The sequence below is a fragment of the Parambassis ranga genome, chromosome 3, assembly GCF_900634625.1.
Source record: "Parambassis ranga chromosome 3, fParRan2.1, whole genome shotgun sequence".
Lineage (NCBI taxonomy): Eukaryota > Metazoa > Chordata > Actinopteri > Ambassidae > Parambassis > Parambassis ranga.
Window position 1 is genome coordinate 9768249 of NC_041024.1, and position 27708 is coordinate 9795956.

Genomic DNA, 27708 nt, shown 5'->3' on the forward strand with positions numbered 1-27708 from the left:
CTCGTCATCTTCTAAATGTTGCGAGACACTCTACAACAAATGTACAAGAAACAAGACTTTAAAATGTTTACTTCTGATACTGGTTGCATGTTTGTTAACAAAAAACCTTTGATTACATATACAATATAATGACAAAACTGCCATTACAAATGATTTGCCAGACTTTCACACATCAACAGTTTCACAATCTCTCAAGAACACTAATGCACAAGAATAAGCAATACAATGAAGTGAAGTCATCCTACTGTTAAGGACATCCCTCAAACTGCTAATTCTTGTCAACATTGTGATGTACCCTTCTAACAGTAAATGCCTCATTGTTTTACATGGCAAACAGGATAAGAAATGCAACCATCAGACAGAAGAGACCCATAGCTTCAGACAGAGCAAAGCCCAAGATGGCATAAGAGAACAGCTGCTGCTTCAGAGAGGGATTCCTGTTGAGACAGAAACATAGGTGGATAAGATGAGATGAAGCACTTCATAGGGGTGAATAAATAATCTTGTTTGGTTGTAGAAAGTGTATGACTGGGTTACAATCAATTTTTTGACCATGTAAAAACACAACATGGGGATCAAGTATGTCTCCCCTTGTGTAATTGTCACTGGAATAACGGCCATCAAATAGCCTCTAATCATGTTTGTGCCACAACTAATATCTTTTTAATAAGATTTTGGCAGACTGCAAACTTACCTAGCATAGCCAATAATAAGGCTACCGAACACTGTTCCAATTCCAGCTCCAGAGCCAGCCACTCCAACAGTAGCAGCTCCTGCGCCAATGAACTTTGCAGCGGTGTCGATGTCGCGGCTCACAGCGCTGGTTTGGAATCCCCTCACTGCCACCTGCTGCTGGGAGGCTATGATACTCTGTGGTGCCAGGAGTGAAGCAGTCTGGAATATCAAAATAAAGTGAGGTTAGTAGAAGATAATTGCTAGCAGTTATTGCAAAATATGAATGCCTACAGAAAAAGAGAATTAGTTTAGATATGATCCTACAATTGATAGTTGACTGGGAATATTTTCTAATATTTGCCACATAACCTTTCACTGCAATAACACTTACATTTACAGTCTATAAACACTGATATTATATATGCAACTGCCGTTTTCCTTTCACTGACTGGTACTTTACTGGTAATAAAATTGTAAAGGTTGCAAATTCAGTGATACTTCAATCAGAAAGTCTTTTGTAAATTTGATAACTTAGCTACTGATTCTGCAACTTCACAGGCCTGCAAACCTGTGAGACACCTATGTCCCTTTGTTGCATAACAATCTAACTTTTACCTCAAATAATATGTACAGCAGATGTTTAGTTACTATATCATTCAAATTAGAAGCAGCAAAGGAGAATAATGAAGCTGCAATATCTTTAGGTTGCCAGCTGCTGTGAATACTACATTATTATATCCATTGTCAGCTGCTCACCTCTGCTTTCCTGCCATCAGACACTACAGCCGCTGACAGTGGTCTGTATAATGCCCGGGATCCAGCACGGACCTGGAATAAGAAACAACAAAAAGACATTTAGTTAAGGCACTTGATTTACAACACATTCAATGCTGACATAGTTGTTTTAATTACTTTAATAACCGTTTTGCAAAAGACAAGATGATTGTCTTCATCAGTAGCATCCAGCTTGTAGTAAAACTATAGCCGGCATTTTACACTGTTCCTTTCTTGAACACCTCATTTTCCACCTCAAATATTTCTTCTTCCAATTTGACTCTTGGGATAATCTACATGTAGATTATCCAGTTTTAAACATTCAGTTACATAGGGCAGGTTGAGTTTTGCCTTGATACACGCTGGGACGCCCTTGCAGGTGAGAGCTGACTTTAGCACAGGGTCAAACTTAGCTTAGTCGCAGTGTTAGCAACTGTTTGTCCTGAACACAGACTGGCAGCAAACGGCTTTCTGCACACTGTCCTTTGACAGGCGCGGTTTATCACAATGTCAACAGGTAACAGCTATCATTCATCCAGGCACACTCACCAGAGAGGGCGTGGAGACGAACTTAGCACAGGCATACATTACGATTGGACGTCCTGGTCAGGTCAACCAAAGCAGCTGCTCTTTACGTGATATCTGCAGGAAGCAAAACACCAAACACAACAACGCACAGCTTCAGTTAGTTGATTGTATATCAGTTTCGCTATAATAAAAAGTACAAATTGTACAAAGTTAGGTGGACACACTAAAAAGGTCAAGATCTGCTGCGATACGCCAAAATGTCGTTAAAACAAAGGTAGACATAAATCAGGATAGCTGAGCGGTGCTGCGCTGAATAAAACTTACAAGATACCGAGCAACACGGCGGCGACACGATCTTATATTAAACTCGAGTTAGTGACAGAGGAGGTTACCTCTTACCGGTTTGTAGTAGAGGTCGAAAGCACGAGAGACATGCGCATGCGCAATGTTACTCTTAAGGGGGTGATTTCCGGTTTCCTGCAAAAAGCCCAACGCATTTACTACCCCCTATAGGCCAATAGAATAAATGCATATGGTGTTTCATATATTATATCCAGGTAATGCACTGTATATTCCCAAATGGATAGATACATAGATAGACATTATTGATCACACAAGGGAAATTATTACATATATGTTATTTATATTCACTTTATCAGAATCAGAAACACTTTATTGATCCTAGGGGGAATTTGCTTGCATTCCAGGTGCTCCATGTATACTAAAAAACGGTTAGAAATATAAAATAAGGTAAAATAGTAAGAGTAGAATAAAAATAAAACCTAATAAAATTCTAAACATTAATAAACATTCAAGTTAAATCCAGGCAAGTGAAAACTGATAGTCATATATAATACAACTTATACCGTGTGCAGTGAAATCTTACAGTGTCTAAAATAAATCCAATATGGATATAATTAACAAGACAGTGTGTTAGATCAGACTGTCTGATCTCAGAGGGAGGAGTTGTACAGTTTGATGGCCACAGGAAGGAATGACCTCCTGTGGCGCTCAGTGGTGCTTTTAGGAGGGATCAGTCTAGCACTGAAAGTACTCCTGCATCTCAATAGCACTTGGTGAAGAGGATGGAAGCTGTTCTCCAGGATCCCCTGCAGCTTAGACAGCATCCTTCTGTCTCACAGGCTGTCAGGGAATCCAGCTCCACCCCCACATTTACCATTTGTATCCCGGCCATTAAATGTAACATAATTTCTTATTTCCCATTTATTTCCCACATGATTTTTCCTCAACCATAGTTACCTTGAATATTTGAATGAACTGTTCATAGAGAGAGCATGCCTATACAAACCCTAAAGTTTGCTGTTCAGATTGTGGAGATGTGGGTTACCATGCTTTACAAATATGAAATACAACAAGCAAAATAATGATAAATGTGAATTAAGATATTTTATTCAAGTTCAAGAAAAAGGTAAAATATGCATTCTTTTTATGATAAATATTGTTATTGTTGATGTGTTAAGCACTAATTCCTGCATTGTACCTATGACGTTATCATAGTAATGCAAGATTTCAAGCCACAAGAGGGCAGCAACACACAAAGCTACACTGATATACAGTAAACTGCAAAACCTCATTATGCTGGCAGAGCACGTTGTATAGAAGACCACCATTTGCAGTTATATGTGAAATATTATGGTTCTAAATTTAGCATAATGCAGAGTTACGCTAAGAAGCCTAGAAACAGTTTTTTCTTTTTATATTTAATAAGATGTGGATAAAAAAATGCAGGTCTGGCATGTCAGCTGATTTCACAGCACATGAAATTTGATTTACGCATCTGTTTTATTTTGAACGAACTGAATCAACTGACGTTGGCGTGCCTTTATGAACTAGCACAGCAAAAAAAATAGTCTATGTATTTATTGATTTGACTGTATGCATACAAAGCTGCCATAGATTTAACATTTATATTACATTATATAATTTTACAGCCTATTGCATTTACCCGGATCTTCATGTAGCCTATTTATAGATGGAGCAACGTGGATTCATAATGTGCAAATGTAACACTGACCTTCCAGTGACTACGAAGCTCAAGCATGATCATCAATTTAAGGAACAGCAGCTATCATATTTCACTAAAAGCTTTCATTTGGCGTTTCTCCATAATACACCTGAACATCTTGCACTGTGAGGAAGAGGATATGTGGACATAGTGTCAACTCCAAATATATCTCTTAGATTCGTATTAAATATTTATGTTCTAGCTTTAAGTGGGCTTTCCCTCTTCAAAGATTCATCTCTTGGTCGCCCCCTCAAATGGAAGCTCTATTTGGCGATGCGGAAGGGAGATTCCTCTGCTCTTTCAGTCATACACCCCCCCTTCCTCCTCCTCTGCATGATGTTACCGTTACGCACCACTATAATAAATGGAGACGTGATTCTCCGGGGCGAATCCCTGCCGACGTCACTCAGTCCTATATAAATAGGCTGAGCAGCGACTCAGATCAGACTCAAGCAAAAGCGACTTTTCGACTACAACAGCTTTACAAATCAAGGATTACTGGGTTGCCTTCGTGGGATTTAAGTGCCAGAGCCGAGTAAGTGTCTTTTATGCTGATTAGAGATTTCAAGCTTTTACTTGATTTGGGGTTTTGATGTCGAGTTAAATAAACATGAGGTTAGGTCAGGTCAACATCAAGGGGGCGATGATTTAATATTTCTTTTTAAGATGGACTTCTTAGTGTAATGTCATGTATCACTAGAAGTCATAAGATTAAGTTAAACATTGCCACCCGCAAAACAAAAACTTGAAGCCTTTCTCAAAGATCGTATATTTACGCATGGCACATCTATCCACAGATACTCGGTATAAACACGATGACTTTGAACAAGGGTGACAAACTGCGGAACATGGACAAAAGGAGAGGAAGCATGCCCTTCCCTATGAATCTACCAAACCTACACAGGAGAAGCATGCCCGTAGATGACCGGGATCTGCGCGCCACGATGCCACAGACGGGTCAAACCGACGAGCTGTCCAACCTGCTGCGCTGCACGTCCTACTCTCCGAACGAACAGCACCGGGGCAGCTGCGCCTCGGACTCCTCCGACTCTGTGATCTCCACCGGCAGTGAAACAGACTCCCAGGTCTACAAGGTGGTCCTCCTTGGGGAGCACGGAGTCGGCAAGACCAGCCTGGCGCGCGTCTTTGGAGGAGTTGAGGATGCTGGTCACGACTGCGATGAAGCAGGTAAATGGTGATGCTGAAGATGAGTCACCAACCATAGCAACCCACACTCACAGACACACATTGAAGATGTTCATTGTCTGTGAAGACACATGTGGTAATTTGGCCTGTCAAGGCATAATTTAATCTACATATTACTGAACACTAAAATCAGTGTGCCTGGAGACTAAGCTCCAATCCTTCATATTAAAAAATCTAGGAAAAGACATATTATGATGTATTTTAAGTTTGTAATGGGTAGGAAAAGAAACGTTTTTTATTTTTTATGCACATGCATTGATTATTGCTATTTCCAAATTCAGTGAGGCACCAGCCTTCCCCATCAGTAGCACAGCCATCAGAATGACATCCAGTAGCATAATGTGAAAGGAAAAAAGCAAGGGATCACTGACTGCTTTCTGCTTTAATGTGTAAACTTCAAAAGAAAAAAATGTGACAAAATCTGAGTGAAAATAGCAGCAACACACACTGCAAAGTGTTCAGATAAGAGATGCTTCACTCCCCTCTGAATGTATAACACAATTTTTTTTCTTTTCCTCTCAGGAAATACTTACGACAGATCTATCGTGGTGGATGAAGAGGAGGCATCTATTGTACTGTACGACATCTGGGAACAGGTGAGGGTTATATATTGTTTATGCAGTGTTTATCCATTTTTATTGATTCATGGATGATACATTCATAAAATATGGACTCCATGCTCAACTCTATATCTGTTTCCTTCCTGAAGGATAACAGCCAGTGGCTGAAGGAACAGTGCATGCGGATGGGAGACGCCTACATCATTGTGTATTCAGTGACAGACAAATCGAGCTTCGAGAAGGCGTCAGAGCTTCGTATTCAGCTGCGCCGGGCCAGACAGTCAGAGAACATTCCCATAATCCTTGTGGGGAATAAGAGTGACCTGGTGCGGTCAAGAGAAGTGTCAGTGGATGGTAAGTCAGCATAATTAATTTTGCATTGAGCAACAGTCAAGAAAATGCTTTCATGACAAAATTTCTAAAAAAAAGGCTAAAGATTACTCTCTAGGTTTAGCATTTTCAGCCTAAAGCTACTTGTCTATGTGTTTTCTTACACATTCTCAGAGTTCTAACTGGACTTTCTTCCTATATGTTGTATTGCAGAGGGAAGCGCTTGTGCAGTGGTATTCGACTGCAAATTCATCGAGACGTCTGCATCACTTCACCACAATGTGCAGGACCTGTTTGAGGGCATCGTCAGGCAGATCCGCTTGAGGAAAGACAGCAAAGAGGAGAACGCACGACGCATGGCCAACTGCAGGCGCAGAGAGAGCATCAGCAAGAAGGCCAAACGGTTTCTTGGCCGCATGGTCGCACGCAAGAACAAGAAAATGGCTTTTAGGCAGAAGTCAAAGTCCTGCCACGACCTAACTGTTCTCTGAGGAACAGATGGGACAGAAGGACAATTGCTTTTCTTTGGCCTCTGAAGACCAGATGCTGTGTGTGTTTTAACACTAACCCTAAAGGACTAATAGAGCTGTACAGAAATATATTTTTGTTTTTTTAGACTCCAAAAGCAAAGAGAGGATGTAATTATTAAAAAATGACATTGTTGAAGTCATATCATGAGTATGGTGATAACCTGCATGTGGCTTTGCAAACATTTATTTTATTGTCTGCCTTAAACATATTGCCATCATTATATGATCAGTATGTATGAAAATCCACAAAGGCTTGCTGTTTCTGAAGAGTTGAAAAATTTGCCTTGCTGTTGGGTTATTGCTGTGCTCCTTTATTGGGGGGGGGTGTTGATGTATATACTGCAACATGAGTGATGCTGAATGCAACATACATCTCAGTGTTCTATAGGACAAGGATCACAACACTAGGTTATCTGGAGTCATAATTACTTGAAATGTGGTACGCAGGTTCGTGCCTCACCCATGTTACAGAGGTTTAGTCAAAGCTTAGGGGAAACTTTGTATGATGTTCCATAACATTGGATTCAGGTTGTGAATGTATACGTAAAGCAATAAGTTAAGTTTGTCTTGTGAATCTTGACATGATTTCAAAATTCTTTGTTTACGTTGACTTCTTTTTTCAATAAAATACAAAATCAAATCTTTAAATCTCTTCTGTCATTACTTGTTTTCAACTTAATGCAACAACAACAACAACAAAAAAAGAAATGGACATGGTGTCAGTGTTCAATCTTCATGAATATTAATTTGATGGTATCAGTGGAATGGAACCTCACTGGCCATTGGTTTTGCAGGAAGGAAACAAGGTAGTTAAGCATGTTTGTCTGAAGGTGTTAACCATTAATCCACAGAAAGAGTACAAGAACGCAATTTTTCCACCCAATTTAAACTCCTCTCACACCTCTTGGAGGGAGCACACATATTGTTTGGTGAAGGTAAGATTAAGCTCTTTTTGTCTTAAATTAATGTAGAATATGTTTTTCTACTTAACTAATGGCACGTTTTTGTCAGTTGTCACCATCTGTTTGTGTTAAGCTTCAGTATATCTGAAGCGTTGTTATATTTTAGGCTTAAATTGGAGTTGGTGGAGTTTTATCGGGCATTACTGTGACTACCAAATCCTGTGATTTGCTGCATAGTTATTTCACAGCTATCTTTATTAGTCTTAATGCTTGAATGTTTTTTGAAAAAACAGCTCTAAGCAGTCTAAACAGTAAAAACTGAAATCTCAGTGTATGGAGGAATCCCTCGATGATCAGAATTGTGTCGATTGTTGGCAGGTGGTTTGAAATTCTATGAATATACCACATTTACAGGGACACATGGCTCACAGAGGAGCTACGCCAATGCTCGTCGGAGCTCTCATAGTAAGAAGCTTTTTATTCATTTTTAAACTTTTCATACTTTCACATTTAAAGACACGCCACTAAGACTTATTTCAATCTTTTTTTGCAGTTGCTGATATTTCACACATTTGCACAATGCTCTGGGACAAATGTTAAAATTGGTGTTCCTGAAAACTATGATGGCATTTTCCCATGGTATCTAGCCAAGGTAAGACAGTGTGCAAAATCATTAAAGATGTACAATTCTGAGTTTAGTCTAGATGGCAAATTCTAATCAGTGGAAATGTCTAAAACCATTCTTGGACAACATTCATATTAACACACACCATTTAAGATTAAATATAAAACATCTCCCATCATCATATCTTATTGGCAGAAATTGCATCTGTTTCTTTTTTCCTCTTTATTTCGCACTCAAGGTTGGAGATGAACATGCTGCCGTCATCACTACTCTATAATTGGCATGTTCGTGATGCTTTTCAGGCGTCAGACCCAGCCTCTGCATTTAGTCCAGCTCGGTGGCAGGCGGGGCTATTTTGTTCATACATGTCACTCAGACATCCTCTGGATTGTGCAACAGCACGTATATCTGGCACTTTAATTGGCTGTATTGTGATGTCATCTCTTTTTGTATGAAACACGGTCCTGTATCCAGTGTGCTGTGTCAAACTAGGACTCATTAACACTTGACTCATTCATAAATAGCATATTAATGGACAAAATAGAGGATAATAACCCCACTTTGTGTTACAAAAGAAATGGACATAATAATTGGCTTAGATTTGTTCAAGGTAAAAACCTCTTTATGAGAGCATGCTCGTCAAAGTGGGCTACACTTGTCAGCTCCCCTGTTCTAATTTCTCGAATGAGTAATTTAGCAAGTGAAGTACAAAAGCACTTTTAACTATTTTTTAGCCTGCTGTGAGTGAGCAGCCTCAACACACCACTGGCTCTAAATGTAGAGAGTTCAAGTGGATCTCCATTTTGGAGGTTTGAAATATCTAAACCTTGAGTCTATAATACAGATTTAGCCAAATATTACTGCTTAAAGGATTGTTAGGACCAAAAGAACATTTACAGAATAAATGGCATTTTTTTTTATCTCAATAAACGTCTTAAAAAGACTCAAACCCACACTATAGTAATATCAACTGGCCTCTTACCTCTAGCTTCAAACCGATACCATTAAAGCATAAACCCTTAAAACTTGGTTTCAAATACAGTTTAATTTATAAATAGCTAACTAATTTCCTTAAAAAGCTGGAAACAGCAGTTAAGAGTTGGGGACTATTTTTAGCAGAGGATTAAGACAAAGTGAAATCTTGGTTTCTGCTGTTAGACACACGTGACTGCAGGTCGGTTATGCTCTATAAGTGTGAGAGGAGGAGATAAGAACAGCATGAGTGCTGTGTCACAGTGTCACTGCACTTAGGTTTTAACTGAACATGAACATTTAAAATAGGAAGAAGTAACTTTTATTTGAGTCATTATTTAAGTGCCATTATTTGACTTCTTGTTAAGATCACTGACAGTTAAGGAAAATCCCTTCTGCTGCCACGCCTGTCTCACCATCCTACTACTGAATTAGTTATTTATATGACCTGAAGTGTGATACAAACATGATTTTATTTGCTTCTTTCTTTACAGCTCCATAGCTTGCCAGCTAATTACAGTGACCTGGTTGTAACAGGAGATGATGAAGGGATATTTGGAGTTGATGCTCAGTTTCTGTATGCTATAAAACCACTGGACAGAGAGAAACAGCCATCTTACTCTCTGCAGGTACAGATCATATTCTTTCTTATTATTTAGTGGTAATTTAGCAATGTTGCCTTAGCATGCCTTAGCTTAAAGATGTAGAACAAAACAAAAATCAATATATATCAAGAAAGGATCCCTTTAAAGACCTTTATTCTATTTATACTGCAGTGTGTTATTCACAGAAATGTTTGTCTGTGTACTGCAGGTGTCCTTCAAAACGTCAGTGCATCGTCAGAGCTTCACTGTTGAAGTGTTTGTCATCGACAAGAATGACAACGTGCCTGTTTTCATAGAAGAAAGCATGCGAGGCAGCGTTCAGCTCGGGCTTCTCAAAGGTATGAGAACACAGTAATTCAGGTTAGGTCACGCATCATCAGTCTATACTGTGTACTATATGAATTACTATAAATATTGCTGGAAACTCAGTGTCTATAGAAATAATGACGTGGGCTGTCAATACTGTAACTTTCAGAGTTTTGAGTTTATTATATGAATCCTATGTTGTGGTGACAGTAGGAAGACACAGATTTCTATTATAGCTCTAATTCCATTGTCTTCTTAGGGATCCCATTCATGCAGGTGGAGGCACTTGATCGCGATGACCGTGACACCGCCCACGCCGAGCTGCGGTTCAGCCTGATGGAACAGACACCCAGAATTCCCTCCAGCCAAATGTTTTTTATCGACTCCATCACAGGAGAAGTTTCCCTCACCGATGAAGGTCAGTTCCAAACAGTGGCTAAAGGCTCTACCTGGCTACATCCCTAAAAAGAAGGAAGTCATTGATAACTATAGACCTTATGTTGTATCTTCCCTGGTGGTGTTCGCCCCTCTTTATCTCTTGTTTGCAGTGGGTCAACTAAATGTGAAGTCAGTGTTTCAGAAAATGAAATGGACTGAATCAGTGCAGATATCCCACCAGTTCACTCTCAAAATCTCTCCTGCTTTGGTCTTATGCAAAGTGTCTTCCAGTGAGCATTGACACTTCTAGATAAATCTGGACACACAGAATGCAACTATATACCCCTGCAGTCATCATGTTGCTTCCTCCATAGAGCGATGAATAGGCAGTCAGTCAGCCCCACTGGCAGCCACATGACCAAGACATAACAGAAGCACCACCATGTTTGACAAATGAACGTGGTATGCTCTGCAGCATGAGCTGTTCCCTTTGTTTTCACACTTATTCATCGATTTGATAGAAGTTGATTTTTGTTTCACTAGAGCATAGAACTTTATTTCACTGCTCTTTTTTATGCAAGCATGAAGTCCTTTTTAACAAGAAAACATGTTCATCAAGAAACAACTAAATCCACTTTTAAAAATGTATACTTTTAATAACCATTATTTCTGTGATTCAAATTTTATGAAACAAATCTCTCAATATGTCAATATGACTAACTGCAAAATATGTGGTAATGTAGGTCAAGATGTGATACAAAATGACTTCATTTGACTAGGTACACATTTTTTAGGTCAGCAGACAGTCACACACAGTTTACGCACATGCAGTAAATTCTTGTGTGCTGCAGCTATTTCTGTATCTCCAGTATTGCCCTTTGTTACGGTTTGGCAGCAGGGGCTGGATGACTTTCACACTTGCTGCTCTCTTCCAGCCCACACTGCTGCTGATTTCCACATGCCAGCAAAATTGCCTCCTTGATTTCCTGCTTTACCATCCTGCTAGCTGGAACTGATGATTATAATCAAATTTAAAGTTGGCCCATCCATATTATTTCTGTTTCACGTGAGCAAGACATTTCAGATTAAGTTATGAAACCAGCACATGGATGGATGAGAAACGTACTGACATCTGGAAGACAGAAACATATAAATTGTTAAATCAAGCTTTTCCTCATTTATCAAACATGGTGCATACTGTATACTGTGTTTCTAATTGAATGTCAACATTTCTACTGTGATCACCAGGTGCCTCTACACTGGACCCAGAGATGTGCGGCCGTTATAAGCTGTTAGTGATGGTGAAGGACATGGCTGGGAAGGTGAATGCTTTCTTCACTTCTGGCATTGTTACAGTTGAGGTGACCGGAAACACCTGGGCATCACCTGACCCTGTACGACTTCAGGAGAACCTGCCAGGCCCTTACCCCATACCCATCTCACAGGTAAGGCAGTAAAACCCTGAGCAGCACGCACTTACTCTGCTTAACATACATCACAGGAAAACTGTGTGTGTGTATATATTTAAAGAATCTGTGATATCTTGTTACAAATATACAAACAAAATGGTCAATAGTGTGAATCAGTGGCATTGGATTGCTAGTTGCTTTTTTAGTGCCTCTTGGGACCTCCTAAGTGACCAAACAATAAATTATTGATGCTGTTCAAATGCCATGGACTCTTTCAGGTTACCTTCTGACTGAGTCACTGTAACTCCCATAATCACTCCCTCTCCCTCCATCCCTCCCTCCCTCCCACCCACCCTCCAACCAACCACCACTCTGAGAATTTTACACAAAGCCTACAGCTTAAAGCCAAACACATTGACTGTTTTTTTTCATATTAGTAGACACAGAGGAAAAAATATATTTTACCATAAACTGATTTATTCGCTTGGCAGGAAATAAGTTGTATATGTCCACTGCAAATTTTAAACTCCCTTGATTAACTATAACAATGTTCCAACTGCGACAATTGCTGGAAGCAATTAGAGATGGTCATCAAAAAAGCAGTTTTATAAGCTGCACTAATAACTCTGACTCACCTTACACAGATACTGTTGATACATTGCACTGGAAATTTAAAGATGTTGTCCATATTTTATTTTGACTAACTCTAAAAAATGTGAGCAAATATTGTGTCAGTCAAAGCTCTGGCTAGTTCTAGTTTTGTGTAATGTTTTCAGGTTCCCTTAACATCCCATTGTTTGTGTCTGTCCCTGGTCTTGTTTAACCTTTTGGTTGTTATAATATTAGCCATATCAGCTACAGGTCTATTAATAACTCAAAAGCCCTCAGGACACTCTGTAACACATAGAGAGAAATGTCTGTCTAGTGGCTGTTATCTTTTGTGAGAAGATTTCTTTCAGATGTGCATCCCCATTGTAAAAAAAAAAAAGAGAAAAACGTTTTCATTCATTCCTGAAAACTGTGGAAACATAGAGGACTGAAGAGGTGATTTTAAATTAAAAGCTTTGTACCGAGAGTCGCAGTGACCACTAAGGTACATCACAATAACTTCCCTCTCCTCTTGTTTTCGTCCACCTCCCCCACACTCACCCTCAGCCTCTCATCTCGACTGTTCAAACATCCCCTTCCACCCACTGAAAACCCGTGGATTCACAAGTGTAGGCGTTTTTGATTTCTTTCTTTCTTTCTTTCTTTTTTTGTTGGTTATATTTTCAAAAGCCAGTTCAATTCTACATAAAGTCTATATTTAAAAAAATACTTATATTTTTTTAGTGTTATTTAATACTAACTAATAGGTTGTGTATCTCTATATGTTATGAGACTGTTTGGAAATTATTCACTGAGCAGATTGCATCTGTTACTCGTTTTAATTCCTAATGAAAAATGTGTTAACAGGGTGAGAAATAAAGCATCTGTTGTCCCATTACTGAATCAGTTTAGTTACAGTGTCCCAATTTTCCCCATGCTGAATTTAAATCACTCAAAACTGGATTAGATCAACATGGTTTTACTTCGGGGAAGCCTCATTTCACCCACGCTGGGTAAGCATAGTGCTGTGCACCGTAGGTGGTGGGACTAACCGCTGTTATGACACATACAGAGATAGTCATGTTCAAGGACCCACTCTATGGATCCCACCTCTCCTACTGCCTTAGATAAATGGAGCAGTCATGTCCACATCCACTTAGCTGTGACACGTTGTCCTCTGCCCTGCTGGAATCGTCCATGGTGTGCCGAAATCAATCTGCTGCTTAGCATACCGTCTGCATTTCTGCCATAATCCTTCTCTGTGTAAGAGATGGTGATGAAAATATGTCAACATTATTATTGTGAACAATTTTAATTTTTCGACAATCAGATTAAAACACAAGATCTGGCTCTGGTTTAAACATGAAATCCAGGCATTGTTATCAGCATGTGTGCGTCATTGAGGTCATGTAGGTTAATTTCAGTCTGCTACGTATTGCATGTCTCTGATTGTCTAAAACTTTGATTATGCAATGCAATCAGTAAAACTACTTGAACTCAGTAATGCAATCTGTTCAGACTTTGGAGTGGGAGACAGGACCTAGTGCCTGTGAATGGATGAGTCAAAGCTGTTGACTGCATTGAATTGTGAGTTTTCACAGTCGAATGAAATCTGATTATTTGTTCTGGAATTAGTTTCAGCCCCACTAGACCTCCGTCACAGCCTCATAATCAGTGTTCAATATTGCAGATGATACTTTTGTGAGTGTGGTGCTTCTGTTAGTATTAGTCATCAAGGTGATCTCATGCTGTGAGTAGAAGCAGCATTACAACTCCAATATTTTTATGTTGACAATTGACCAATAAACCTTTCAGATTGTGATCTTTTGGACACCATTTTGTGGGACCTGTCCAATTGTACTGTAAGACATACAAATTTAAAAAGCTTTAGCTTTGCTAAAGGGCAATGAGCCTGGGGGATCATGTCAGTTTTGTAAGGTGATAGTGTTGTGATGACAGTTGGATTACAAAAAACAATTATTACAAGTTTAATGTTTTAAAACTCAAATAAGACAATTATTATGTTTTTCTGTTTCTCTTATACTTTGTATAACCCTGCCACTCCTCTTTTGCACTCACAAGCTATGAGCAGACTCAGAACGTGCTCTGCACACTCAAACACAAAGGCAAAACAGATGATTTCATAGATGTTTTGTACATCTTTATATAGAACAGTCTGTGATCGTTAATCATGTTTCTTTAAAGATCTAGAAACACTGAGAAGCTGCCAGCTGTGTGAAGTGGTTTTGTGTATACAAAAGCTTTGCACTGGGGCGGTTATATCCAAAACAAGGGTGGAGTGTGTGACAGTGAGCTGAGGATATACACATGCTCTGGGTGTGTATCAGCTGTGTTACAACTGTGCTCCTGTCCTTGTTGGGTGCTGTTTGATGGCTATTCTAGGGCGCTTTCCGTTCCTCTGCACATCCCTCTGTCAGGAGTTGTAAAGCAGAGTGGAAAATCCCCTTCAGCCTGCATAGTTAGTTTTGGCTGTGCTCTCTGTTCCCCATCATTGTCAGCGCATTTGGTTGGCTCCCCATCATGTAAACAAATGGTAGCTTCGCTTTAAATGTGTTGCAAATGTGTTGCGGTCTAATTCTATAGTACACTGAGTTTTGTGTTTTGCTGCAAGCCAATAAAAAACACTTTTTTATATTTCACAACGAATTTTGTGTCCATAAAAATGTTGCCTCTTTCAATCTAGGTCAAATGGAGTGGAAGTCAGGCAGTGTACAGTCTGGAGGGGGAGTTTCCAGAGATGCTGTTCACCATCAGCAGAGAAGGAGTCATTTATCTTAACGCTCCACTGGACAGAGAGACACAAGACCAGGTCTGTATTGTAACTGCTGGCTAAATATCTCCAGCAGCCCCCTTATGATAAACGTCTGTGTACGATTACAGGGGCGTAGGTGAGAGTGTGAATCGAAAGTAAGTACAAGATTAATATGAAGCAACATTTAAAGGTACTAAGCAGATTAAAAGAAACCTCTGTTTTAATTAACATACCTAAAATTACCAAGAAATGACTCGGACACTACGACAGGGGTGAGCAGTCTATTTTTAAACCACACAGAGATAATTAAGGCAAAACAACCCAAAATCTGAGAGCTCTGCTATTTAAACACATCCTGCCTGTGGCAAAAGGATTGCTGTCCTATCCCAAGTGATTGTAAGGCAAAAAAGTGTCTCTCAAAAGGAATATTTGTAGTTGTGGTAGGATTACAAATTAGTCCATTTGTCTGTATTTTACTCTTGCAAAGACCTTAAAGCCCTAGAGAGCTTAGAATGGCTCACTGAACAGTACATTCTGGCACTAATGCTCAAGTGGCCAAAGAACAACACAGATAGACTGAGCTACATCACTGATTAGTGTCAGAACACAGCTTCTGGCATGTTGCATTTGTTTTTTCTGTTGTGGTGACCATTTAATGGAAACTTGCAAATGTTTTAGTGGCCTGATGCCTTATGGGGTTTGTTTTGTTTTATGTGGTTTACTGGAATACAATAATGGGATTAAGTACGCTTAACGATTTTACAGTTTAAATTAATCAAATGTATGACTTGTTTTTACACAAAATAAAGTCTGTTCAAAAGAGGTAATAAATACGCATTAATTGCTGTTTTACTGCTATAATAATGACTCTTGCCTAACTAGCTGACAGGCAGATATTATGTCTTTCTTTTTTCCTTGTCAGTTCCAAATCAGCATTGTGGTTGAGCGTCCAGATGGCAGAGAGATTGCCAAGCCTGTGGAGTTGAGGGTGATGGTGGGCGATGCCAATGATAACAGACCCACTTTTCCACAAGCACAGTACCATACTGTGGTCAAGGAGCTGGCTGCTCGAGGTAGCAGACAGCTTTTTACATAACTTAGCATAGAATATATATATATATTTTAAATATGTTCATGTTAATGTCTCACTTTTCCAACTCTAACATGTGTTCAGAGCTGCCCTAACTAATCAGTGTACAGGAAGAAATGTATTACATCACACAGTTACAGTTTTAAACTGAAAACAATGGCAGAACTCTAATTTCTTATGAAGTTTAGAATTATCATAATACACAAAATGAATCTGAATAATCACATTTTTCATCATTGTTTCAAAACAATGCAGAGGAAGGACTGTCTGAAAGTAATGTTGCAGGGATGAAAGGGTTGACAGTGCCAGATACCTTTTGTGAAAGCAGTGTGGGATTTTTGCCAGGATACAGGGAAAGCACCCTCGCTCCTGCCTGTGCTCATACAAAGCACACGGTGTGTTGTGACATATCAGGTCCCAGCATAAAAGCTTTTTTGTTGATGCTTTAAAACGGCTTGATTCTGGGAAATGAATTAGACAGAACAATCTGTTAATCTAAATGGAATCACTGAGTGAGGATTAAAAGAGAAAGCTATTGTTATATCCTTCCACCTCCGTTCTCATTCAAGATGCTATGCAACTATTATTTTAGGTTGTTTGGCTGTACAGTATAACAGAATTATACAATGAGAAAATGTAGAATTCTTCAACAAGCAAAAATAACAAAAACGTAAAACCTCAGTGTAAATTGTGGATGGTTTTGCTTTCCTGTTTTATAATGAATGTTGAGTGAATGTTTCTTACCTAGGGACAGAAATCTTGACAGTGCAGGCGGCAGATAATGACGATCCAAAGACGGACAATGTGCGGATCTTCTACCGTTTAATTGGACAAATTCCGGAGAGTCCTCGTGCCCTTTTCAGGGTGGACCGTGACTCGGGGGTCATCTCGGTGCAGGCAGACAGTATGGAGGGAACAGCACCACAGTACACCCTGACCATCACTGCTGAGGATGCTAAAGGTGTGTTCATCCAAAAATCAGGCATGTTCATAGTGTGCCCAGCTGCATATGTTGTGTGAGGATATTATATTTTAAGATGTTAAATGCATATGTAAATGATTGCAGCTTTTATAATGACTTCCATACAAACAGGTTTATTAGCTTTTTGAGCATAGTGCTTGCGTCATTTGGGTCCATTGATATGCTAGAGTCCGTAGGGATGTGTTTAGTACTAGCCTCCGGGGTGACAGATGATGTGCTCTGCATGACTCATGGACTCAGGGTGTGATGGAGTCAAGATGAGGTACTGACCCTGAGTCACTAACAGAAGCTGTGATGATGTCCCTGGCAGGTCTAAACAGTTCCTGCACGGTGGTTGTGACGGTGCAGGATGAGAACAACAACCCACCAGTCTTCTCCCAACATGAGGTATGAGATCACATGTTCAAAAAACACACAGCCATGCAGAGATTTAGACACAGATGCATTGATCTGCCCCGGGTACGATAAACAATATATTTAGAAAAGAAGACAGGCCAAACATCACAGGCCATAATAAGTAGCTACTGGACTGCAGACTGTGAAAGCGCTCTGCAGGTCACTGATCTAATTTTCCTGGCGGGGAACTAGATATGCTCTCTAATCTCAGGCTTATAGTGACGGCACCATGTCATTGGAGGAGTTTTATTCAGTTCTTTGTACTCTAAGTGGACAGTGTTTTTAGAGTTTAATCTTATAAAGTTTTATTTGGAGACTGGTTTCCAGTCATTTATTTATAGATAAATCTGCGTTATGACTTCAGAATGACATCCAGTGCTGTTAACATTAGAAATTACATAAGAATCACTGTACTCAAAAAACTGATGCATCAGCTGATTAATTACTGAAGTAATTCTCCACGTTTTCTGACAGATTTGTATTTTCTAGAAATAATTATTCACTTTCATTTTTCTTTTGCATTGTCATTTACATTCTCTTTGCAATACATGGCTACAATATCTGTCTTCCGTCTTTTGGTGATTCAGAGCATCATTAGCATTGCAGCCACAGACACAGTGAGAAGTGGGCAGTGGTTTCCCTCAGTTTGGTGTTGCTACTAGTGTGAAAGGAAACAGAAAATCCCCTCACTTCCACCCACATGTTCTGCAGTATAATGGAAGAGAAGAAATAAAAGCCATGAGGGTTGGGAGTTATGTGGGAGAGCCATCTGCTGTGATAATAGGAACCAGTCTCTTGCTGTTCTGTCTGTCAGACCATGGTGACACCGAGCGTGACATTTTGAGCTGTAAAGCGTTTTATTTTGAAAAACGAAAAGGTACTGTTTTGAAGTTAACAGTGAAAACTAATATAGACACATTAGTGCCCAGACTGTATAGAAAAATTGAAACACAATCGGTTAGCTACAGGTTTTCTTGAAGAAACTTGTGGAGTGGGGGCTCTACCCTTTGTTATCTGGCGGTGTCTGACACAGCACCATTTGTACCAGGATGTACATTTGTTTATTTCTCCTATCAGTTTTGGTACCACAGATTTTAAGGAGAGAGAATTGTACTAATCAAATAGTGCTAAATAGTTAGATTTTTATGTCCTTGTCCTTCACCATGTCTTACAAAACTCTGCTACATCACTGCTGAATGCTAACACACACACACACACACCTGCGCGCACACAAACACGGAGGTGGAAAATGCTCTTGAGCAGGTCACGCCTGAGCAGTGCAGCTTTTTCCATGGCAATGTGAAGGCAGCGCTATAGGGGGTGATGTGGGATGTGAGTGGTGACAGGTCTGGGTTCAGCGACCCTGTGGATGGGGCAGCCAGATCACAGGCATGGCTGCTTCACTAGAGGACATCTGTGAGTGGCAGATTAAACGGCTGTCTAAACACCCATAGGGGTTTGTGAATAAAGGTCAGCTAACACCAGGAGGGCAAGAGGGGGCAAACATATACTCTTGTGTAGTCACATATCGTCTCAACAGAAAATTGGACAGTCAGTCATCTGTGACTTTTATTTGCAGAGACGCAGTAGTGGAACATCAATGGCTGTCAGAGGAAAATGGTCTGATACTGAAATAAGAGTGTTGATGAGTGTTGAGTGTTGATGGAGTCAACAGAGAAAAATATGCTTATTGTCAACTTTTTGGGGAAAGCAATATTATTAGTATTGACTGTATCGACGGGAAACATTTTACTGTCTTATCCGCTGGAACATATTGCTAAAGATTGAACTACCTGTTCCAAACCAACTAACCAAAAGTTGTTAACAGAATGGTTAGTTTTTTCTCTAAACCTTTAACATGGGTCAGTTTAATTCAACACATTTTTTAATAATGGAATGTTTTTGCAAAACAAAATGAGAAAAAGTTGTTTTTAAATGTATATCACAACTTTTCTACCCCTCAGATTTATCTGCTGTCCATGTCTATAAAACTAAATATCAAATAATTCAAACCTACTTTATTCAGTATATATACTGTATTTCAATAGGAGTGACAATTGAATCTACTTGAATACAATTGTACAGCTATTGTCAATACTATACTTTACTATTAATCCACTTGTACTTCTGCTAGATTTTTCATGAACGATTTTCATTTTTTTATTGGATTCGTTTTAGTATTTGTGACCTTAATATTTCTTCAACCGCTAAAATTCATCATGAAATACTCCATTTTACTGGTTTCCTTGTTAATGTTTTCTATTTTTGAAAGAAAAAAAAAGATGTGTTACTTAAAATAAGGCTGGTCAGTGGGATGTGAGTTGACCTTTTGTAAAACACTTCTGTTAAAAAATGCAAATTGCTTCTTCACATAGTGGAGTCTTCTCAGTCACTAAGAGGTTTCTGCTTAGTGATTATTCTTTTTCTGTCTTCTCTCTATCAGTATGGACCCTTTCACATCCCAGAGGATGCTCCAGTGGGCACCACAGTAACAGCTGTGCTGGCGGGGGATGCAGATGTTCGAGGTGGAGACAGCTGGCAGGTGGATTACCGTTTTGAGTCTGGAAATGAGGAAGAGGTCTTTACATTGGTGACAGATAAGCAGACCAATGAGGTCTCACTTGTGCTTTCAAAGGTGAACAAAGCATCCTTCACACGTTTTACCACCTTATTGATTACTCACACACACACCAAGATCAGCTCAGACAGGTCCAAATCAAACTGATGAGTTAATTATTTTCCTATCTTGTTTGGGGTATGAGAGAGTACAAAGAGGTTTATCCTCTCCGGGGCACTAATATTGATGTCAAGGACAATTTTTGGCATGAGGGTTTTTACAGTATGTGTGTCCTTGATGTGTGTGTGTGTGTGTGTGCATGTGCAGTCCAAAGAGAGCATTCAGTAACCAACCATGTCAAAATTGCAGTCACATAAAACTAAAGCCCTTTTATGAGGGCAGAGTTTTAGTGTCACAGTGTGTGCATGTGATGCACCAAAAGAAAGGTTGGAAAAGGAATATTCCAATACGTCAATACTTTAGCCCTGCATGCCTCAAATAAAAAGAGTCCTGATACAATGGAATGTTTTAGCCCAATAATCTCTCCCCAGGGCACATCACCCTTCGCCTGCGTCCTATAATCCAGCGGGGCGTTTTAGGGGATGCACGAGTGTGTGGCTGTGTACTGTACTGTAATGGTCTGCTCTCTGTAAGTGGGCCAGGCAGGAGACATTCTAGTCTATTATTTCCAAGCTCTCTGTGGGAGTGGATGAATGTGATTGAACTGTGAGTTGCACATGCTCCTCTGAGATAAAGCAGGAGATCTCCAAAAGCTAAAAATGGATCTTGATGTATTGTTGCAGATGAACCCTCGAGGACTCAAGCAGTGTAATTCAGATTTAATTCTTTTTGTGTAGCCATGTTAAAAGCTCTTGTACTGACCTCACTGTAGCTATTTTTGTATGAGCTGAAGAAGTATTGTTGTCTATTTGGCTTATTTGAGTCAAAATTAAACCTTAAATCTTACAAACGTAAAGTCCAGTAAATTAAAATGCACTTCAGCAAATCCTTTAATTCATGTAGTTACAGTGTGAGGTCAGCAACAGAAGGCAGACACATCCCATTATTAAAAATTACACACTGCTCACAGCCAGAGTGAATAATTCGATTGTGTGAGCAGGCACTAATGGCTGTTTACCACACAGGCTACACACTGGTGATTAAGGTAAATGTATAATGAACTAGGGGAAGTGAGGGCAATCTAATTAGGGTAGTAGAACTAACATTAGACATTACATGTAGAAAAATTAAATGAAATTCTGTTTAACCTGTTAAACTGGGTCTGTAAAAGTCAAATTGTGTGAATTAGTATCTTTAAGCTTTATAAAGGGCTCCGCTTCCCACAGACCTTTAAAGAGTTTTAGTATCTTGAAGCTGTTACCATTTTTTTTACCATATGTTTACATGGATAAAATAGAATAGTGGAATTTTTATTCCATTATTATAAAAAAGGTGTGTTTATCAAGGAAAAAAATGGTATTATTTTTGGTATGCACCACTTAAAGGAGACACATATCCTGTATACATGTCTAGTAAAATCTTTTAATACCACAGTAATATTGACATCATGTCCGATCTCCTAAATGAAAAAGCCCAAAGTTTGAATACACAAATTGAATGTGCTGGCAGGCATCACTGTAAGAAGGAAGATTTAGACGCAAAGAACATCAGAATATAACAAAGGTGTTATCATCATGATGTCTTTGGGTAATTTAGTGACTGACAGTAACCTCCAGATAGTTCATGCACATGTTCTGATGCACTATTACACACCAAGTAGTTTGATGCGTCACTTCCAGTCAACAGCACTACTCATCTACCCTCCAAGGTTTGCGTTTCTTCTCCTTGGCAACAGCCTTTGCAGCATGATGTCAGGTAGTGCTGTCTTTATAATGTTTACGAGAAGACCGAACACAGTTTACAGTAAAATGTGGCAGCAAATACAAGCAACAGGGCAGGTTGGCATTTAAATAATCAAATTCATTTTCCTCCTGCTGTTCCTGCATCTAAAATGAAAAATATTTAAATGTGTGACTAGTATTCCTCCACAGTTAATCTTTCCATAGTCCTCCACTATGAAACTATGCCTTTAATCCCTTAAACAAATTCATCAGGTCACTGTTGCTATATTTAGTGTCCAGATTATGGTAATCCTGTCACTTGAAATGTGCTGCTCCTAATTTTACTGCAAACATTTGTACCTAAAGATAGCACACACTGTACACCTCAGTGAAGGTGTAAATGCTTATGCAATATTTTGCCCGAAAGAATTAAATATACTGCGATCATTTCATTATTATATAACAATGGATTCAGTTTACTTGGGGATATTCTTTTACTTACTACTCAGTAGCAGGCACACATACGGCATCATGGAAAATATTTTATCACTGATAATCAGCTGCTTGTTTTCACTGTCTGGTTCATAATGCAAAAATATACTTTCAGTGACTTTCTTGGAAGATGAGGCAACTGGTCACACGGGACTGTATCATGTCCCCCCTCCTCTTGGTAAAGACAACATGCTGTTTTGTCTCTCACTGTGCTTAGTATGAGATCTGCAGAGGATGCTCTGTTTATAAGGATTTCTAAAGTTTTTGTGATTTCTTGCGATTTCTTCGAATTGTTGATTGTGATTCTACACCCAGTGTGTCTACATCTTATTCACAATATATTCATTTTATATTTCATAATTCACACTTTCACAGGTGTTGGACTTTGAGCGTGAGAGTGAGTACATCCTGGTGCTCAGTGCACAGAATCCGGTGGCTCTGGTCCGCGGTCGGTATGGGCCAGCATCCACAGCGACAGTCTCTATTTACATTGACGATGTGAACGAGGGTCCGATCCTGTCTCAAAGCCATTACGAAGTGACCGTCAGAGAGGGGGAGGAACCGGGACGGGTTATTGCCACCATCCGAGGTTACGACCCTGATTCTCACCCAATAAGGTGAGCCAGGTTCACACAGGCAGAAGCATGAGGTATTGTGTTTGTAATTTTACAGGGTTGCACATGTTTTTTGTGCAGATATTCTCTTCAAGGGGACACCAAGAAATACTTTTCAATAGGAAAATATTCTGGTGAACTAAAGACTGTGCAGGCCTTGGACAGAGAGGAGAACAGCACATACACCATGGAGGTCATTGCAGTGGATGGACGTAAGATGATTCACATCCATATAAAGCACACAATGTCTATGACTTCTGAGCATTTTGCAGTTAAGAGGGAATATTTGTTAATCCAAACAACTGTCACATCTCATGTGTTCATCTTAGGAAACTTTTCATTATCTGCATCAACCCTGGTGACTGTCCACATCCTGGATGTGAATGACAACAGTCCAGTGCTGGTCGGAGACTATTCCTGGAAGTACCTGTGTACGCCTCGCTGGGAGGACCAAGCTCTGGTGCTGGCTTCACGGGACAGCGATGGACCGCAGCACGGAGGTCGACTCAATTTCTCCCTCCGCAGTGATGCCACAGTTCGACGTAACTGGAAACTGACGCCTATTAACGGTGAGCAGAATGCAGACTAGGTGAACCCATTCAACTCCCAGCATACTGCGTAAGCCTCATGATTCACAGGGGAGAGAAAGAGAGGAGAGGCAAACAAGGTTAGGAGAAGCATGTTTAACCAGATGATACCTAATGTAGAAATGTTTTGTTTGTTCTTATTATTTGAAAAGGTTTAAATTAAATCCTTTGTCTTATTGTTCAGTCAAAGTAATCTGGTAATCTGCTGTGATCAATGTAGTCAAAATTAATTTATTGAAGAGGATGGGGTGATAATTGATTTTCACATACAGCCAGTGGACATCTAGTTTACCGCAGCGTGCTAATTGTTTTCAGTTACTTTTGCCCTCTAGTCATTACATAAGCACGCAGCCATTCATGGGTACACAAAGTGAAAGAGTGATCTGGTCCTGAAGATGTGCAAATTGTTTTATTCTGCATAATGTCTTCAGTCCTATCTGGAATAGGAAATATGATATAATGTATTTTTTTTATTTTTTTTATGTTTATTTTTTGCAGTTATGCACTGCTAGAGTGGGACTTATGACGTCTGTCATTAAGTCATTCAAACAGTTCAGCCGCTTCCCTCTCAGTTTTTTTAATCTTGCTCTTTCACTCCCCTGTTCCTGTTGGTATTGATTGAGCCCAGCTGTAATTATATCTTCTGTGTAATTTCTTTGGCGTCATAGCTGGTTTCCTGCCAGCTAATGGAAGCTAAAAGAGGCATCTCCCAGAATGCTTTGCACCTGGTCACAGCAAGTAATGGTTGTACCAATAAATGTGTGCCTGTGACAGTATAATTTATCTTTAGAGTGGCACAGTTTGTGTCAACCAGCAACAACCTCTTGTGAAAAGAAGATGTGATACACATGTGATATATATGTATCACTGCTCATTCAAGCCTTTCAGGGGCTTTGCTGACAGGTCTTTTCACTGCAGAATCTCAGTTAATGAGGCCACATGCACATACAATTATGTCTGCTCTCACTGACTGTTCAGAAAACCAAGAAAAAAAATGTACATTCAGTCTGCCTGCAGCATATTTATTAATTCTGTTATGAAATAATATTTTTTTGGAATCTGAGTAGGAAGGTAGCTACACATCCAACCTGCTGAATGTCACATCAGAGATGAGATGAAGCAGTGCAGACAGAGGATAAATAGCCCCTGTAGAAGAGCAGCACAGCTTGTGTTTCCATTACTGACAAATGGAACATGAAGGGGAGTGATGGTAAGGTGCAAGTGTAGAGTTTAAGACCCTCAGATAAGGGTTCAAACAACTCCTCTTTACAGGACTGGGATTTTACGTCATGCTGCCAGGCTTGTGTTTTAGACTGATGCACAGAGATAAGATAAAGAGTCACAGGCTCCAGACTTCTCCATACACAACTCTGTCAGCCTCTGTGTGTTTTCTAGCTTAATGAAGCTTAATTTATGTTTCTTTAGAAAGTAGAAAGTCTTTCTTTAGTCTCTATTTTTATGTGTCTACAGGATACATCATATCATCTAGTGTAGATTGAAATGCATTACTGCCACTACAACAAAGCGAGAACAGAAAGAAACATGAAATGAAGAGGTGCAAAATCATAGATTACAATGCTACTATCTATTTATTAAGCCACCAAAAACAAATACAAGGCAGCAAGTAAAGGTAATCAAAAACACTGAAAAACATACACTGGAAAAATGTAATCATTTTTATTTATCTTTTAGACACTCACACCAATTTGTCTCTGAACATCCCATACCTGGCCCCTGAAGTCTACACTGTGCCCTTCACCATCTCTGACAGCAGCTCTCCTCCCAGGAGCACCTTCATAAACTTGCCAGGTAATGCTGACACCTCTGCTGATGGGCTAAAGTGTGTACAGAGAGGTTACGGCACAAGAGCATCGGAACAATCAATAGAGATCAACCCTTGTGTGCCAGCCTGTCCTGCTGCTGCACAGCTCTTGTTTATTAATGGTGTGATGGAGCTTTACAAATGATTTTTCCAGGCTTGTGATTACACATCTCTCTTAAGACTGTGCTCTGGCCAATACAATAACACTGACACCTTATATACAGAACAGATCACTGCTTATACACAGGGTTGTCGCTGCTTGTTACTGTAGAATCTTGTGTTGTCCTTTTTTCATCAACACATAATAAACTTGTAAATTTGTTATATTCCAACTTCTAATGAGTTTTATTTGTGAGTCAGAACTACTCTGGTGTGTGATGTCAAAGATTTCTGATCTGTTTTTGTTTTCATATCCTTCTCTTCTGTTAGTGACAGTGTGTACATGCAACATCAGAGGGAACTGCAAGATTGCTGCTAAGCAGCTGCAGGGCATGCCAACTATTCAGTCTGCAGTGGGCATTCTGCTTGGTACATTTGCAGTCATAGGTAAGCAGACGGAGATTTGAATACATGATAACATGTCATTATAACCTGTGCATTTCAGGAAGCAGTCTCACTTATTTGCAGATTTCTCACTGAGAAATAAGTATTTAAATATTGTAAAATGTCATGTATTTTGTTTTAATTCTAGGAATAATCCTCATTGTTATATTTGTGAGACTTTCCTACCAGAACCCCAAAGAGCCGAGCAAAACCAACCAGGAGAGAGTTCCCCTGAAGATATCCATCTAAGCAGGTTAATTATGTACTATCTGCCTTGCTCACTGGACCATTATAACAATGTTGCTTTCAGGACGCAAAATGCATTAAGTGGCTTTAAATGTCTAAAGATATTTACATCGTATTTGTTTCAGTTATTAAAGTAAATGTACAAACACGTGTTCTCTTTTAGTGTAGATGTCTGATGTATAACGAGCGCTCAGGCCTGCGCCTGGGCCTGGATGTTGGCTTGAGCTCTTTAATATTTAACTTCTTTTTTATGTATATTTCTTTAGATCTTTACCTTGTGCTATTGTAGTTTACACTGCATGCACCGTTGGCTTATTTATGTTAAACACATCCAGTCATAGAATGATGATATTGTTTCCTTTATGTTTAAGTATGATTACCTTTATCCGACAAGCCTGTGAATGCTGAGGTATGATTTGATGTAACACATCAGTAGAATTAAAACATGTTCCAAGCACCATATACCTGGTTAATTCTATTTAACTTGTAATTCTGTTCCATCCAAAGTCTGAGCCTCCTATAGGGAAACAGCTTATTATTCATTCTGTGCAGAACCCAAACACTTTTAATCTGAGACAGCCTTAAATTATCCTGTGTTTGTAATTGCATCTGCAGCATGCGCCAGTCTCTGTGATTAAGGCTTCACAAATGCTGACCCAGACAACCTAACAGGCAAGCAAAGGCTATATTCAGACTAAAGTGTTGCTATGAATAGCTCGACAATTGAAGGTCCACTGAATAACAGTCGCCCGGAAGTGTCCGGCAAAGTAATCACCTCTCATTCACAAAAGAAAAAGCAAATTGAATAGATGCTACTGACTCATCCATTAGACTGTCGTGATAACAGTTTAATTAAGTTTAGCTAATTGTTTATACCTCACAACTGTGAGGAGAAAAAGATGTTCTGCTTTAAAGTTTCAGATAGATAGTTTAAACATATAACCTTTGAAATGACTCATCAAATGTGTCTGAATCTAAAAACATAAATGTTATTTAGATGTGTCATTTAGATGTGTCATAATAAACAAAAATATAGGTGTCAACAATTATATTATAACACTATGCTGTAGCTGATGATCATGTATGATGCTCAGGCTCAAAAAACTGTCAAAAATCTAAAAAAAAATCTACATTTGACACAGTTGAAGGCCACATCTGTGTGGAGCAGCTGTATATTTTTTTGTTGCAGCTGTTAGTAGACTGTTGTGGAGTAAACTTGCAAACAACCACTTTTCAGCTGCATTTTAGCTGTGGAAGAACAGAGAAAAAAATAGGTAACATTTAAATATAATTACATGTTCCCTCGTCCATGTTTCCAAAGAGTGGATGCTCACTCAACTGGACAATTTCA

At 39.3% G+C, this 27708-nt stretch overlaps 3 protein-coding genes across 5 annotated transcripts; 2 read left to right on the forward strand and 1 right to left on the reverse strand.

The window, feature by feature from the left end:
* Window positions 1–52: 52 nt before the first annotated feature.
* On the reverse strand, window positions 53–2449 carry LOC114433704 (ATP synthase F(0) complex subunit C3, mitochondrial-like). Of its 3 annotated transcripts, none has more exons than XM_028402356.1 (5): window positions 2377–2449; window positions 1999–2091; window positions 1432–1503; window positions 695–894; window positions 53–437 (listed from the first exon to the last, which is right to left on the reverse strand). In XM_028402356.1, the coding sequence occupies exons 2-5, from the start codon at window positions 2035–2037 to the stop codon at window positions 323–325; spliced, it is 426 nt and encodes a 141-aa protein (XP_028258157.1). In that variant the 5' UTR covers window positions 2038–2091; window positions 2377–2449; the 3' UTR covers window positions 53–322. The 3 variants fall into 3 exon arrangements, with proteins under 3 accessions (XP_028258157.1, XP_028258159.1, XP_028258158.1); XM_028402358.1 differs by having other exon boundaries at window positions 2370–2415; XM_028402357.1 differs by having other exon boundaries at window positions 2302–2407.
* Window positions 2450–4380: 1931 nt separating this feature from the next.
* On the forward strand, window positions 4381–7269 carry rrad (Ras-related associated with diabetes). The gene is made up of 5 exons (XM_028402354.1): window positions 4381–4538; window positions 4801–5191; window positions 5732–5805; window positions 5919–6123; window positions 6313–7269. The coding sequence occupies exons 2-5, from the start codon at window positions 4819–4821 to the stop codon at window positions 6588–6590; spliced, it is 930 nt and encodes a 309-aa protein (XP_028258155.1). The 5' UTR covers window positions 4381–4538; window positions 4801–4818; the 3' UTR covers window positions 6591–7269.
* Window positions 7270–7533: 264 nt separating this feature from the next.
* On the forward strand, window positions 7534–26415 carry cdh16 (cadherin 16, KSP-cadherin). The gene is made up of 18 exons (XM_028402326.1): window positions 7534–7564; window positions 7946–7996; window positions 8085–8183; window positions 9623–9757; window positions 9942–10071; window positions 10299–10457; window positions 11666–11862; window positions 15119–15244; window positions 16110–16260; window positions 17026–17238; window positions 17570–17646; window positions 20099–20290; window positions 22921–23162; window positions 23241–23371; window positions 23489–23728; window positions 25439–25555; window positions 25998–26114; window positions 26260–26415. The coding sequence occupies exons 2-18, from the start codon at window positions 7952–7954 to the stop codon at window positions 26358–26360; spliced, it is 2472 nt and encodes an 823-aa protein (XP_028258127.1). The 5' UTR covers window positions 7534–7564; window positions 7946–7951; the 3' UTR covers window positions 26361–26415.
* Window positions 26416–27708: the final 1293 nt, after the last annotated feature.

Bases quoted from the DNA above. Each gene is read 5' to 3' on its own strand.
- LOC114433704 (XM_028402356.1), bottom strand. From the start codon at position 2,037: ATGTATGCCTGTGCTAAGTTCGTCTCCACGCCCTCTCTG. The intron at 1,504-1,998 runs GTGAGTGTGCCT...TTCTTATTCCAG, and splicing joins TCGTCTCCACGCCCTCTCTG to GTCCGTGCTGGATCCCGGGC. The intron at 895-1,431 runs GTGAGCAGCTGA...TTGATATTCCAG, and splicing joins CTGATGGCAGGAAAGCAGAG to ACTGCTTCACTCCTGGCACC.
- rrad (XM_028402354.1), top strand. From the start codon at position 4,819: ATGACTTTGAACAAGGGTGACAAACTGCGGAACATGGACAAAAGGAGA. The intron at 5,192-5,731 runs GTAAATGGTGAT...TTTTCCTCTCAG, and splicing joins TCACGACTGCGATGAAGCAG to GAAATACTTACGACAGATCT. The intron at 6,124-6,312 runs GTAAGTCAGCAT...GTTGTATTGCAG, and splicing joins AAGAGAAGTGTCAGTGGATG to AGGGAAGCGCTTGTGCAGTG.
- cdh16 (XM_028402326.1), top strand. From the start codon at position 7,952: ATGGCTCACAGAGGAGCTACGCCAATGCTCGTCGGAGCTCTCATA. The intron at 17,647-20,098 runs GTATGAGATCAC...TCTCTCTATCAG, and splicing joins CAGTCTTCTCCCAACATGAG to TATGGACCCTTTCACATCCC. The intron at 20,291-22,920 runs GTGAACAAAGCA...ACACTTTCACAG, and splicing joins TCTCACTTGTGCTTTCAAAG to GTGTTGGACTTTGAGCGTGA.